At 42.8% G+C, this 14,352-nt stretch overlaps 1 protein-coding gene across 1 annotated transcript in view; it reads right to left on the reverse strand.

Moving 5' to 3' along the window:
- The window catches only part of SPTBN5 (spectrin beta, non-erythrocytic 5), a 250,075-nt gene that overhangs the window by 175,678 nt on the left and 60,045 nt on the right, over positions 1-14,352 (reverse strand). Inside the window, 5 exon segments of the mRNA XM_044271814.1 lie at positions 1,453-1,639; positions 2,901-3,127; positions 7,508-7,672; positions 11,633-11,803; positions 13,290-13,389. Of these exon segments, the coding sequence (XP_044127749.1) occupies positions 1,453-1,639; positions 2,901-3,127; positions 7,508-7,672; positions 11,633-11,803; positions 13,290-13,389 (850 nt within the window).

Consider the following 14,352-nt stretch of genomic DNA (forward strand, 5'->3'; position numbering starts at 1 on the left):
TGAACTGCATAAGTAGGGTCTCTCACAGCGCGTTCATCGCTGCTGAGGTGGGACGCAGTAAGACAGTCATTTGGAATTTCTTAAATGATCCTGAGGGTTATGGAACAAAAAAATCAAGTGGAAGACCCAAAACAATTTCATCAGCACTGAGCCGGAGGATCTAATTGGCTGTCCGTCAAGACACTGGACGATCCTCGACCCAAATTAAGACCCTTACTGGTGCTGACTGCAGCCCCATAACCATCAGACTGGCATCTGAGACTGAAGGGCTTCAAAGACAAAAAACGTCTTCAAAGACCTCGTCTCCTTGAACGCCACAGAACTGCTCGTTTGAACTTTGCAAGAGAGCACCAAACATGGGACATTCAAAGGTGGAAGAAAGTTTTATTCTCTGGTGAAAAATAATTTAACCTTGATGGTCCTGATGGTTTCCAACGTTACTGGCATGACAAGCAGATCCCACCTGAGATGTTTTCTACGCGCCACAGTGGAGGGGGCGCCATAGTGGTCTGGGTGCTTTTTCCTTCAGTGGAACAATGGAGCGTCAGGAAGTGCAGGGGCGTCAAACGTCCGCTGGCTATGTCCAGATGTTGCAGAGAGCATTCCTCATGACTGAGGGCCCTCGTCTGTGTGGTAACGACTGGGTTTTTCAACAGGACAACACTACAGTACACAATGCCTGTAGGACAAGGGACTTCTTCCAGGAGAATAACATCACTCTTTTGGCCCATCCTGCGTGTTCCCCTGATCTAAATCCAATTGAGAACCTTTGGGGATGGATGGCAAGGGGTTTACAAAAATGGACAACAGTTCCAGACATGTAGATTGCCTTCGTGCGGCCGTCTTCACCACGTGGAGTAATGTTCCCACTCACCTCATGGAAACGCTTGCATCAAGCATGCCGAAACAAATTTTGGAAGTGATAAACAATAACAGCGGAGCTACTCATTACTGAGTTCATGTTTGGAAGTTGGATTTCTGTTTTGGGGGGGGGGGGGGGGGGTTTAGTTTTTTTTTGGGAGGTGTGGTCCTAAACTTTTGATCAGCTGAAAAACAGCCTGTTTCAGTTTATCCGATGTTTTCATTAAATTGAATGCTCAAAAAATGTTTTGTCTCACTCCCATTTCTTCTTGTTGCATGTTGAAGCTCTACCTGGAACCTTGTTAAGATCCAGCCATGCTGAATATGATTTTTTGGCATTCTCAAGTGGTCTTAAACTTTTGATCAGGACTGTATATAGTCACTAAAGATCAATATACAGACACTAGACATTGCATCAGATCTTAAAGAAAAAATACAAATCAAAACTTTCTATCCTATGAGTTTGTTTGCACATGAAATCTATGGATTTTAGATCATGTTTCAGCATGAGTACTTAGATTAGCAGAACTTGTATTGTGAATCAAAGCGTTGAAATATGAGGCATAAATCCAGTGTCACAGGACATAGTACCTTATGTTTCTGAAGCAAACTCTGTGCTGCGTCCAATGACTTGCCAAAATGAGTGGAGCTGGCAATCGGCATCTTTTCAGAGATCCATGTCGCCTCCAGGTCACAGTAGTGATAAAACTCATATTGATTCACTTTGGCTTGCAGGAATTCTCCTCTTTTGGTCAAAGGCTCTTGTAGGGATTCAAATCTGCAAACAGATGTGTGTTAGTTTGCTCAGTGTTACAGCAATAGCCTCCATTGCTGCAGACCATGGAGAACTACAAATAAATGATCTCTCATAGACTTTAATGTAGCCTCAAAAGGGTTGTCTCATGAATGTCAACTCATTTGCGATTGAAGCTAGTCCAGCAATCCGCTGATTAAGATTACATGCACACAACAGTGCAACGTTTTGAGGTCCGCAAAACATGGATGCCGCCTGTGTGCGTTCCACAATTTGCAGGACGGAACGGGACGCCCATTATAGAAACACCTATACTTATAGGACATGTTGTATTATTTTTTTTTTTTGTAAGGCCACGGAACTGAGCAACGGATGTGGACCCATTGAAGTGAATGGGTCCGCCTCCTTGCTGCACAAAGTGCAACTCGGGTGCGGACCCAAACAACGGTCGTGTTCGTGAGGTCTAATGGTGGAAGCTGTGGTCAGTCACTTCCCCTGCAGCGACCACTGCAGGAGAAATGTAGTATTAGGCTAATTTCAGATGAGTGTGTCCACTGCAGAAAACATTTTCACAGGACTGCCCGGTATTATGTCAGTGCAGTTCAGTAGATGCAGACAATTCAGAGACGCACAGCATTATAAATCATTATAATGCCTTCGGACTGCAGTCCTGTGAAAGCAGCAGTGTCCACAATGGGAAATCACGCTCCCACACAGACAGTGTTTTCCACAGTGGATCCGCTTGTCTGAGATTAGCCTGAGTATTTCAAAGCAGTCATTCATATGAATGCAATACACGGATGGGACAGTCCACCAGAGCAAAAGCCACTGTTGGTTAGCAGGCTTATAAAGGAAGGTAAAAAATGTGGGGGGTTCAGTCAGCACAACCCTGTATGCAGGTGCACATAGAGGCGACCTTGACGTGGTGAGTGGCTTATTACGCTTTGGCCAAAATGTACGCCAATGCCTCATTCAACATCCAGCATAGAGGCAGGGCAGAGTGCTGGTTGCAGAGTGCGATTGCATTTGTGTTTTTGCGTTTATAAAGGAAGGTCTCAAGCAGGAGACCTCCTCTATTAAGTCTATATGACCTAATAGGGTATACATTAAGTGGCTGTCTAAGTCAGACAACCCCTTTAATTTAACTGTCATGCATGCCAGGTAAGAAGCACATTAGTAGAGGGACAAGGCCTGTGCAGATATTAATTTATTTCTGGTCAATTGTAAAATGTTTGTTGTTATTTATGTCTTACTGTATTTTCAGCAGTACCATAAACTCATTTACCTCCTCAGATACTTCATCGTTTCATCCATGATTTTTTGTGAGTTGAAATGATTGGTGGCCATCTTCTGAGCCCGGGACACAATTGAGTTCATTTTATCTGCCAGCTCTCTGCTCTCATTTTCCAGCTGACGATGCTCTTTCAGCAAGTCTCGACTAGTTCTCAGGTCATGTCCAGACTCCGGAGACTGCAGTATCTTCTCTATCTTCTCAATCTTCACTTTGGCATCCTGGATTAGAAACATTAAGAGGTGTTGCACACTTTACTATTCTGCTCCTTTAAAACATTACCAACCATGACCATATATTCAAAAGAATTCACAAATTGCATTATTCTCATTCACGGCAGTAGCAGAAATAAATGCAGATTTTTCTTATCGATCAGACATAAACACCACTTCAATAAGGCCGACTGCCAAAATCAGGGCACTGGTGTCAAGTTCAGCAACTATAAAAATCAAACCGCAGTAGTACTTCGAAATATATCTGTGGTCTCCTTAATTTCAGGTTTAAAAAAATATTTTGTGGCAGAACCTTAACCACTCCAGGACCGCCGTACGCAGGATTGCGTCCTGCCGGCGGCCCTGCTCTTCTGGGTGGACGGAAGGTAAGCGAGTGGATCTCCAGCATGCCAGCGGCGATCGCTCGCTGGCAGGCTGGAGATCTGATTTTTTTTTAACCCCTAACAGGTATATTAGACGCTGTTTTGATAACAGCGTCTAATATACCTGCTACCTGGTCCTCTGGTGGTCCCTTTTGTTAGGATCGACCACCAGAGGACACAGGTAGGTCAGTAAAGTCGCACCAAACACTACACTACACTACACCCCCCCCCCGTCACTTATTAACCCTTTATGAACCCCTGATCACCCAAGATCACCCCATATAAACTCCCTGATCACCCCCCTGTCATTGATCACCCCCCCTGTCAGGCTCCGTTCAGACGTCCGCATGATTTTTACGGATCCACGGATACATGGATCGGATCCGCAAAACACATGCGGACGTCTGAATGGAGCCTTACAGGGGGGTGATCAATGACAGGCGGGTGATCACCCATATACACTCCCTGATCACCCCCTGTCATTGATCACCCCCCTGTAAGGCTCCATTCAGACGTCCGCATGATTTTTACGGATCCATGGATACATGGATCGGATCCGCAAAACACATGCGGACGTTTGAATGGAGCCTTACAGGGGGGTGATCAATGACAGGCGGGTGATCCCCCATATACACTCCCTGATCACCCCCCTGTCATTGATCACCCCCCTGTAAGGCTCCATTCAGACGTCCGCATGTGTTTTGCGGATCCGATCCATGGATCCGTAAAAATCATACGGACGTCTGAATGGAGCCTTACAGGGGGGGTGATCAGTGACAGGGGGGTGATCACCCTGATCACCCCCTGTCATTGATAACCCCCCTGTAAGGCTCCATTCAGACGTCCGCATGTGTTTTGCGGATCCGATCATTGTATCCATGGATCCGTAAAAATCATACGGACGTCTGAATGGAGCCTTACAGGGGGGGTGATCAGTGACAGGGGGGTGATCACCCTGATCACCCCCTGTCATTGATAACCCCCCTGTAAGGCTCCATTCAGACGTCCGCATGTGTTTTTTTTTTCACAAGTTAGCGGAAAATGATGATTTTTCTTTTTTTTTCTTTTTTCCTTACAAAGTCTCATATTCCACTAACTTGCGACAAAAAATAAAAAATTCTAGGAACTCGCCGTGGCCCTCACGGAATACCTTGGGGTGTCTTCTTTCCAAAATGGGGTCACTTGTGGCATAGTTATACTGCCCTGGCAATTTAGGGGCCCAAATGTGTGAGAAGTACCTTGCAATCAAAATGTGTAAAAAATGGTCTGCGAAATCCGAAAGGTGCACTTTGGAATATGTGCCCCTTTGCCAACCTTGGCTGCAAAAAAGTGTCACACATCTGGTATCGCCGTACTCAGGAGAAGTTGGGGAATGTGTTTTGGGGTGTCATTTTACATATACCCATGCTGGGTGAGAAAAATATCTTGGTCAAATGCCAACTTTGTATAAAAAAATTTGAAAAGTTGTCTTTTGCCAAGATATTTCTCTCACCCAGCATGGGTATATGTAAAATGACACCCCAAAACACATTCCCCAACTTCTCCTGAGTACGGCGATACCAGATGTGTGACACTTTTTTGCAGCCAAGGTGGGCAAAGGGGCACATATTCCAAAGTGCACCTTTCGGATTTCACCGGTCATTTTTTACACATTTCGATTGCAAAGTTCTTCTCACACATTTGGGCCCGTAAATTGCCAGGGCAGTATAACTACCCCACAAGTGACCCCATTTTGGAAAGAAGACACCCCAAGGTATTCCGTGAGGGGCATGGCGAGTTCCTAGAATTTTTTATTTTTTGTCGCAAGTTAGTGGAATATGAGACTTTGTAAGAAAAAAAATAAAAATAAAAATCATCATCATTTTCCGCTAACTTGTGACAAAAAATAAAAAGTTCTATGAACTCACTATGCCCATCAGCGAATACCTTAGGGTGTCTACTTTCCGAAATGGGGTCATTTGTGGGGGTTTTCTACTGTCTGGGCATTGTAGAACCTCAGGAAACATGACAGGTGCTCAGAAAGTCAGAGCTGCTTCAAAAAGCGGAAATTCACATTTTTGTACCATAGTTTGTAAACGCTATAACTTTTACCCAAACCATTTTTTTTTGCCCAAACATTTTATTTTTATCAAAGACATGTAGAACTATAAATTTAGCGAAAAATTTATATATGGATGTCATTTTTTTTTGCAAAATTTTACAGCTGAAAGTGAAAAATGTCATTTTTTTGCAAAAAAATCGTTACATTTCGATTAATAACAAAAAAAGTAAAAATGTCAGCAGCAATAAAATACCACCAAATGAAAGCTCTATTAGTGAGAAGAAAAGGAGGTAAAATTCATTTGGGTGGTAAGTTGCATGACCGAGCGATAAACGGTGAAAGTAGTGTAGTGCCGAAGTGTAAAAAGTGCTCTGGTCATGAAGGGGGTTTCAGCTAGCGGGGCTGAAGTGGTTAATTCCTATCACCAGGGAACATACAGTATTCGGTCGTCTATTGTCGTGGATATGATTATGCCATTACAGTCTAAGGGGCTGATCAAATCTCGTTTTTGCTGTATGCCATACGGACACGTTTAGACATACCGTAAAAAAATAAGTATACAAGGGTACGCTACTTTGTGGTAATCTATAATTATTTTTTTTTTACATATACATTTGATGGATGTGCATACATTTCAATACATTTGTGTCAGTTTAAAAAAAAAAGATTTTTTTTCTTAAACCTTTAAACGTTTTTTTTTTTTAATAAAGATTTATCAAAGGAAATGAGATTTTTTTTTCCAGTAAAAAGAAAGGTTCAAAGAATGAAAACGGATTGTTTTATATTTCCCACCGTCTCTTATTCACTGCAATGTAAAAAAAATAATAATATGTATACCTTTCTATACTTTTTTTGGAAGGACAGAGAAGCGTGGTACGCTACGCTATTCTGTCCTGCAAAAAAAAAATGAAAAAAGTACAGAAACGTAAACAATGACAAAGTCAAGTATGCACTTTTGAACTACTTTTGCCCAATTATAGTCTATGGGAACGTCAAGTAATAAGAGGCACATTTATTAGGACCGGCGTTTTAGACGCTGGTCTTAATAAAGTCCTATAGCTGGCGGTAGATCCGTCAAACCTATGTAGAGACACAGGCTTCTCCATAACTTCGGCAGATCTACTAAATCTACAGATCTACAGATTTTACTGATCTAAATGTAAGACAACTTCTGAGCTCTTACATTTAGACTTGAAAATGATAAATGAGACGGGTCTGCCAGCCCGGCCCCTTCTCTGCCCATGCCACGTCCACAATTTTAGACCTGGCATGAGAGGGGGCGAAGTTGCAGATATCTGTTCCTGAAATACGCCTAATATAGGCTGTATTTCAGATTAGTAAATGACCCCCTAAGTTTCTATATGTTTTTTCTGTTTTCAAATATACCTGCTTGATGTACAGCAAAAATCAGATGTGAACATCGCCTAAGACTGGGTTCACATCACATTTTTGCCCTACGTTTAACGTATACTTTGGAAAAAAAGATGCAAAAGTGCAGCACACTACATTTTTCCATTCCGCAGAGTCCAGTAAAAAAAAAACATAAATATAAATAATTTTTACAATAAACTATGGTTATGGACGAGGCAGATTCCACTGTATGGCATCCATCTGACACATCCATTTAATGTATACTTTTTTTTTTATTATACGTTAAACGTAAGACAAATATATATACTATACCAAGAAGGACAAACGCTGCAATCTCTGAACGTGTGTGAATGAACGCGACTTCACTACAGCTGGAAGTGCTGTGAGTCTTTGGCTTGTCTATATCAGGCATCCTCAAACTGCGGCCCTCCAGCTGTTGCAAAACTACAACTCCCAGCATGCCTGAACAGCCTACAGGTATCAGCCTACAGAAGGGCATTGTGGGAGTTGTAGTTTTCCAACAGCTGGAGGGCCGCAGTTTGAGGATGCCTGGTCATCATTGGAAAGGATCTGGAATCAAGGTTACTGGCTGACCTGCAGCAATTCCATCAGTTGTTCTTGCTGTCCTGCCTGCCTCAACTTGTCTCCTCTGTCGGCCATCTTCTGCTTTAACTCTTGCCATTTCTGTGTGACTTCCAACATCTTTGACTGGATAAAAGCTTTTTCATAATGATCTTCTCTTAGCAGCTGCTGTCCGACCTGTCACCGGATAAATACATAGGATGTGTGTGAATATACTCAAATCACAGTCTTCTTAAACCTACCATGGAAAATATGCAGAACCAATTGTCGACAACCATTTTCTAAAACGCTGACACTTCAGGACTCATTAATAGGTTAGGCTATAATGTGTTTATTGTGGCTCCATTATCCTTTGTTATATATCCGTTTACTTCCTGAGGATTACTAGAGGAACCCCATCGGATGGGAAAAGAAACAGATGGTTCTGTATAATAACTGTCGCTGTCACATTTCTTTAGAAAGTGAATAACACTTATATATTATTTTTAAAAATGCTTAAAGGGAACCTGTCACCGGGATTTTGTGTATAGAGCTGAGGACATGGGCTGCTAGATGGCCGCTAGCACATCCGCAATACCCAGTCCCCATAGCTCTGTGTGCTTTTATTTTGTAAAAAAACCCGAATTGATACATGTGCAAATTAACCTGAGATGAGTCCTGTGTCTGACTCCTCTCACGTACAGTACTCATCTCGGGTTAATTTGCTTATGTATCAAATCAGGGTTTTTTTACACAATAAAAGCACACAGAGCTATGGGGACTGGATATTGCGGATGTGCTAGCGGCCATCTAGCAACCCATGTCCTCAGCTCTATACACAAAATCCCGGTGACAGGTTCCCTTTAAAGGCTGTATATTTGCATTAAGATAAATATCAATCTCATAGTCGGAGTAATCAAGCTCCATTAAACGTAGTTATAGTACTTTGCTTCTCTGCAGGATGATTTCACGGTAGGATAGGACACCAAGTCACAGACGACATGGAAGACTTTCTATGATTACTTACTTTTAATGACATTTTTGATTAAAATTAAGACGCAAAATCAGGGGTGCAACAGCAGTGCACATGACTGCGCGTTCCAATTCCTGATCTATATCAAATTCAACGAAAGGGTCTTCTACACAGCAGGAAATTATCGAGGCCGAACCGTTTGGTCCCAATACTTGCCTGTGTGTCACAGAAGGTGAGAGCTGCATTTACATGCAGCAAGCATCTTCTCTGTATGGGGATGAGGGATCTCTACTGCTTCTGGGCCACAGATCCTTGTTTAGACAGCACTATCTGCTGCCCAGAAACAATGACTTAGGTGTCTGCACCAGACTGACGCCTTCACCCAATGAAAGATTGTTTGCTCAATCACTGGGTGATGGGCAGCGCCTTAACACAGGGCAATTACAGGAAACGAGCGTTCCTAGGAACGCTCCTTCTCGATCATTGCCACGATTGTCAGCTTGGGTAAAGGGGCCTTAAAGGGTCATGTCACGAAACATATTCTTTTAAACCAGTATCTGGATCTGAATTAGTTTGTAATTGCATGTAACTAAAAGTTTTGTATAGGCACAGAGTTATTAAATACAATGCAAATGTATAGCGCCACCTGCTATTTGTTCTCTCCTTTCTTGTCTGTCTCATTAAGGTGGTCACACACGCTCAGTTTAAATCTTCAACTGCAACCAGCCATATGTTCTGTTAGAAGCTGTGGCAGTTACAGAGATAGAGATAGATGTAGCAGAAAGGACATGCCCCCTGAGCTGCCAGGGTGAAGATAATCTAGCAGAGCAATTAGAGCAGTGAATATGTCTGGATCTATATGCGGTACAGGGCTGGTTCTAGCTTTGTTAGGAAGGTATTGCGTATCATGTTCTATATGATGTCTGCTTTCAATATTTACATCAATCGTGGCATAACCTCTTTAAGACAGTAGAGTTTATGGTGCAGTAGATCCCAAGAAGAAAACCTTCCCTTTTGTGCACTAGGTTTCTGATCAAGTCATATACGTAACAAAATTACTTGAAGAAAAATAGAAAAACGTGCCGCTGTCTTTCAGTGCCACACTTGAACTATGCGCTATAGCAGCTCAGCTCTATCCAAGTGAATGGACAAGAAAGGAGCCCTTTCTGGAAGAAGCAGCCAAGTTTTTACAATCTCATACAACCCATTGAAGTGCCTGTGATATCACTGCTTCTTAATAAATACAGAGACTATAATTGTATGTGTACTGGTTTAGGCAAACATCAGCAACAGAAGCCTGACTTTAACTTGAGCAGTTTAATAAAAAATTTAGCAGAGGTTAAATATATACAAAAAAAAAACATAATTTATTAAACAGTTCCAGGCTCGGTGTAATGCATATTACCACAATGTTATGCCATAATTGTAGGTGAAGCCGATGTACTAGAAATATTTTTAGCACATACAGATGACATTTACAAAGCAAACGTTGGATCGTCTGATTCATAAGTGCTTAAAGGGAATCTGTCAGCTCCGAAACACCCCCTGAACTAAAGCAAGCGGTGTATAGAGTAAGTGGTGCCGAGTCCGGTTATGTAAGTTTTATCCTCATTCTGACGCTGTGCAGTAAAATGCATTGGGAGGACTCCTCCATTGTGTGTGTGTGTGAGGTCAGGAGTCCTCTTAATGTATTTTACTGCTGGTTTGTTGGAGCACAGCAAGTGAGTATGATGATAAAAATGACATAACCGGACTCGGCATCACTTACACTATACACCGCTTACTCTAGTTTGGGGGGTGTTTCAGAGCTGACAGATTCCCTTTAAAGAGGACCTTTCACCTGGAAAAACATTGTGAACTAAGTATCCTGACATATACAGCAGCGCCCAGGGATCTCACTGCACTTACTATTATTCCTGGGCGCCGCTCCGTTCTCCCGTTATGTCCTCCGGTATCTTCGCTCAGTAGGTTATAGTAGGCGGAGTCTGCCCTTGTTCTGCTGGGTGTCTCCTCCTCCTAGGCTGTAGCGCTGGCCAATCGTAGCTCACAGCCTGGGAGAAAAAAACCTCCCAGGCTGTGAGCTCTGCGCTGCGATTGGCCAGCGCTACAGCCTAGGAGGAGGAGACGCCCAGCAGAACAAGGGCAGACTCCGCCTACTATAACCAAGAGTCCCAAGTCTCCGCCTACTATAACCAAGTCCCCGAACATACCGGAGGACATAACGAGGGAACGGAGCGGCGCCCAGGGATAATAGTAAGTGCAGTGAGATCCCTGGTTAGGCGTCCTGTATAGGAATTCATATATTTACATAGTAAGATATAAAGGCTTCACTCCCTTACATTCAACACACCATCAGGTTATACTGTGAGGATAGTCATGCACATCCCTAAGGCCAGTTGTACGATGAAGATCGTGGATTACTGGCAGAGAGGGCTTAATAGGACCTGCCAAGCTTTAGAACCTGTCAAGGGATGGCACAATTCAGGTTTCTGAAAAGAGATGATCCTGAACTACTGTATATCAAGCATTTCTTAAAAAAGAAAGAGTGCAGACCGATCATCTTTAGGGGGTGCGTTCACACAACAAGTTTTACAGCGAAATTTTGGCGTGGACAGCTGTGCCAAAATTTTGCCAAAAGCTTGCTAGCAGCCGTGCCCTTTCTGCCTCCCAATCATTTCTATGGGAGGCAGCGCTGAGGATCGCGGAGCGCAGCTTAAGGCCGCGGCTGCACCAAGAAGAGACATGGCGGGTTTTTGGGGGAATTTCAGTGAGGCTGTCTGCCTGTCCTTTGTATGAAAGTCCCATAAGGATGTGTATCACAAAGTAATTAGATGCAAAAATGCATAAATGAGGTGCGTCTGTACATGAAGTGTGTAATGTGATAACTGAATAGGAGAAGGATGATATTTTTCCCCTTTTCTTTTTAATAAGAAAAAGGGAAGACTTGAACATAACAAGGAGATTGTCTTGAGTATGACAATCAGAATTCCTCAATATGAACCTCATGATGGTCGGACACACCTTGCGATAAGAGTACGTGGCTAGCTTTAGGAGGTAATGTTACTGGACAAAGAGCGAGTCTCCTCTATTAAATGCTGTGTTTTTTTTCCCGATTACTTGTAAATATGATGTCATATCTAATACATACATGTATGTTATCTAGGCTGAAGAAATTAAATACAAACTTTGACTAAGTCTTCAAAGCACACTTGGTTGGCATCCATCTCTCGCTCAGCAGCCTCGTGCCACTTTAATTTACGGAGGATATTAGTTGGGTCCCGATATGACTCATCTAAGGCAATTTTATACTTCTCCTCCATCCACACCAACAGTTCTGTGGCCTCCCGATTAAATTCCTTTAGAAAAGGTAAAACGAGGTCAATTAAATGTGATCTAGTAGAAAATATACATCATATACTATAACTGTACTGTAATCTATTCTACACTTACCTGCTGCCTACCATTTGGTTCTGGCTCCGGTGCTGTCTTCACTACACAGTCCCTGTCTGAAAACATCCTGCATGAACATGTGTGCTGTTGCAGACAATGACTGGCCTCAGCAGTGATGTGCCCTCAAGTGGCACGCCACTGCTGGGTAATGTGCCGCTTGGGGGCACGCCACTGCTGGGTAATGTGCCGCTTGGGGGCACGCCACTGCTGGGTAATGTGCCGCTTGGGGGCACGTCAATCAATTTCTGCCGCGGTGCACATGACCCTGTCCGTGCAGGAAGTTGACAGACGGGGCTTGGAAATCAGGTGAAGATAGCCCAGGATCTAAGGAGCTAGAACGGAGTAGGTAAGTGTACACATCTTTACGGGTCCCGCTGGGTGGGTCAGTGGGAGAATAAAAAAGAAAAAAGTCTGGAGTCACACATGTAGTTTTTGTGACAGTTTTTGATGCAATTTCTAGAGTCGAAGCCAGTAGTACATACATCATACAAGAGAAGATACGTCAGGCTATCCATTTGTGCTCATTTATAACCTAATTCTGGAATTGCCTCAACCATTCATCAAAAACAAAACACAAAAACGTAATGTGTAAGTTCCAGGCTAAAGTCTTATTCACTTATCAGTGTCCATTTTGTAGACGCAAAGATTCAGAATGTTTACATCCGCACGGCCAGAGTTCTAAGGTGCGTCTCATTGTTCTTTTTCACTAGTAGTTAATCTTTTTTTTTTATGGATCATTAAAAAAGGATCACACATGGATGTCCATGGTTGTGGTGAGTGGCTGCAGCAGTCACGTGTTGTTGATGTGACATCACTACTGCAGCCGGGAGAACCGGAGAGACACAGCGGGATCTGTCAGTCAAGTACTGACCACTTCTTTACTGCTGGAGGATCCAGGAGAACACCGGACAACCTCTCTAAGTTTAATTTATTTGGGTGCCCAATTAAGAAAGAAACATATTATTGCTGGAAACCATCAGGAAGTTGCAGTCAATAGATTAATAAGTATAAGGATTTTGAACTTAGCCCATTTCCAGTCTTAAAACATTATGACTTCAGTATGGATTGGTTAATCAGTTTTTTTTTTAAAGCACTAACACTCACATATTGACCCCCATCAGATAACAGCCACAGACATGCCTGCCAGCGTTTCGACTACAGACATCCCTTTGAATGCCTCCCTTACCTGTTGCGTGATGTCTATGATTACGTGGCATGCTGTACAGTGGCATTATAAGCCCCATACCCTCCTCAAATCTCATTAAGCTAAGTACATTTCAAGCAAAGACACAGATTGTTCTCTTAAATGTTGAATATTTATGTAGCCTCGGATGGTATGACTATTTGATGAGTAGTAATTTAAGCTTCTAGAAAAAGAAAGTCCAATATTACCTGGAGTCTCAAGGAATCCAAGAGTTGCTTTTGTCTTTCTTCACTTTTTTGGTCCAAATTATTGTATCTCTTCTGAGCATCAGACACCCTCTGTTTTATCCTGCCAGACGAGAGTAATAAATATTTTTCAAGTACTGTATATCGACAACTGCCTATAAAAAATGACTGCTGCAAGTGGTTAAACTGGCTTATTTCACACGAGCGATACGGACTGTGTAAGGATGTGTTTGGGGGAAAAAAACGATGCACGCAAGTTGAATCAGTTTTGGCAGCGATTGTATAGTGTTTCCGATTTTTTTCTGAACGCAAAGATGGGTCAGGATTCAGTCCAGATGCTATGTGCTCGCTTCACGTATCCTATCTGGATGGAAAAATCGTTTGTGTGAAAGCTGATAAAAAGTCTATGCAGCCTGGAGACAATTTAAGACTCCCTGCTATGTATTGCTTTGCGCCTAGTACTTTAAGGGGTTTTCCGAGACTTTACAACTGGATAGCTCATCAGTGTCTGATCGGTGGGAGTCCGACACCCGGGACCCCCACTGATCAGCTATTTGATAAGGAATGGTGTCAGCAATATTGCCGTGGCCTTCTCCAGCTTTTCCTAGGCCACGTGACATCACGTTCATCGTTCACATGACCAAGGCACAGCTCGGTCCTATAGAAGTTAATGGGGCTTAGCTATGATACCAAGCACAGCCGCTATATAATGTACAGCAATGTGCTTAGTGAGCAGGGAGAAGGTCGCTGCCTTCTCAAACAGCTGATCGGTGGGGGTCCTACCCCCAACGATCAGTAACTGATGACCTATCCTGACAATAAGTCATCCATTGTAAAGACTTAGAAAACCCTTTTAATAGAAATGATTCAATTTTGCAGCTTAATGAAGAAAAAACAATGCACAGAAATGGCACAAACTGAAAGCCTCTAAAGTGCTTCTCATTTGCGAAGCAAGTTAAAACCTTTAATCTTCATCCCCACCCTCAAGAACTGTATTGTATTGCATTTTGGCATCAGTTTTATGGCTGAAATACCCAAACCTTCTGCAGTTGCACTGAACTGAACC

The sequence above is a fragment of the Bufo gargarizans genome, chromosome 11, assembly GCF_014858855.1.
Source record: "Bufo gargarizans isolate SCDJY-AF-19 chromosome 11, ASM1485885v1, whole genome shotgun sequence".
Lineage (NCBI taxonomy): Eukaryota > Metazoa > Chordata > Amphibia > Anura > Bufonidae > Bufo > Bufo gargarizans.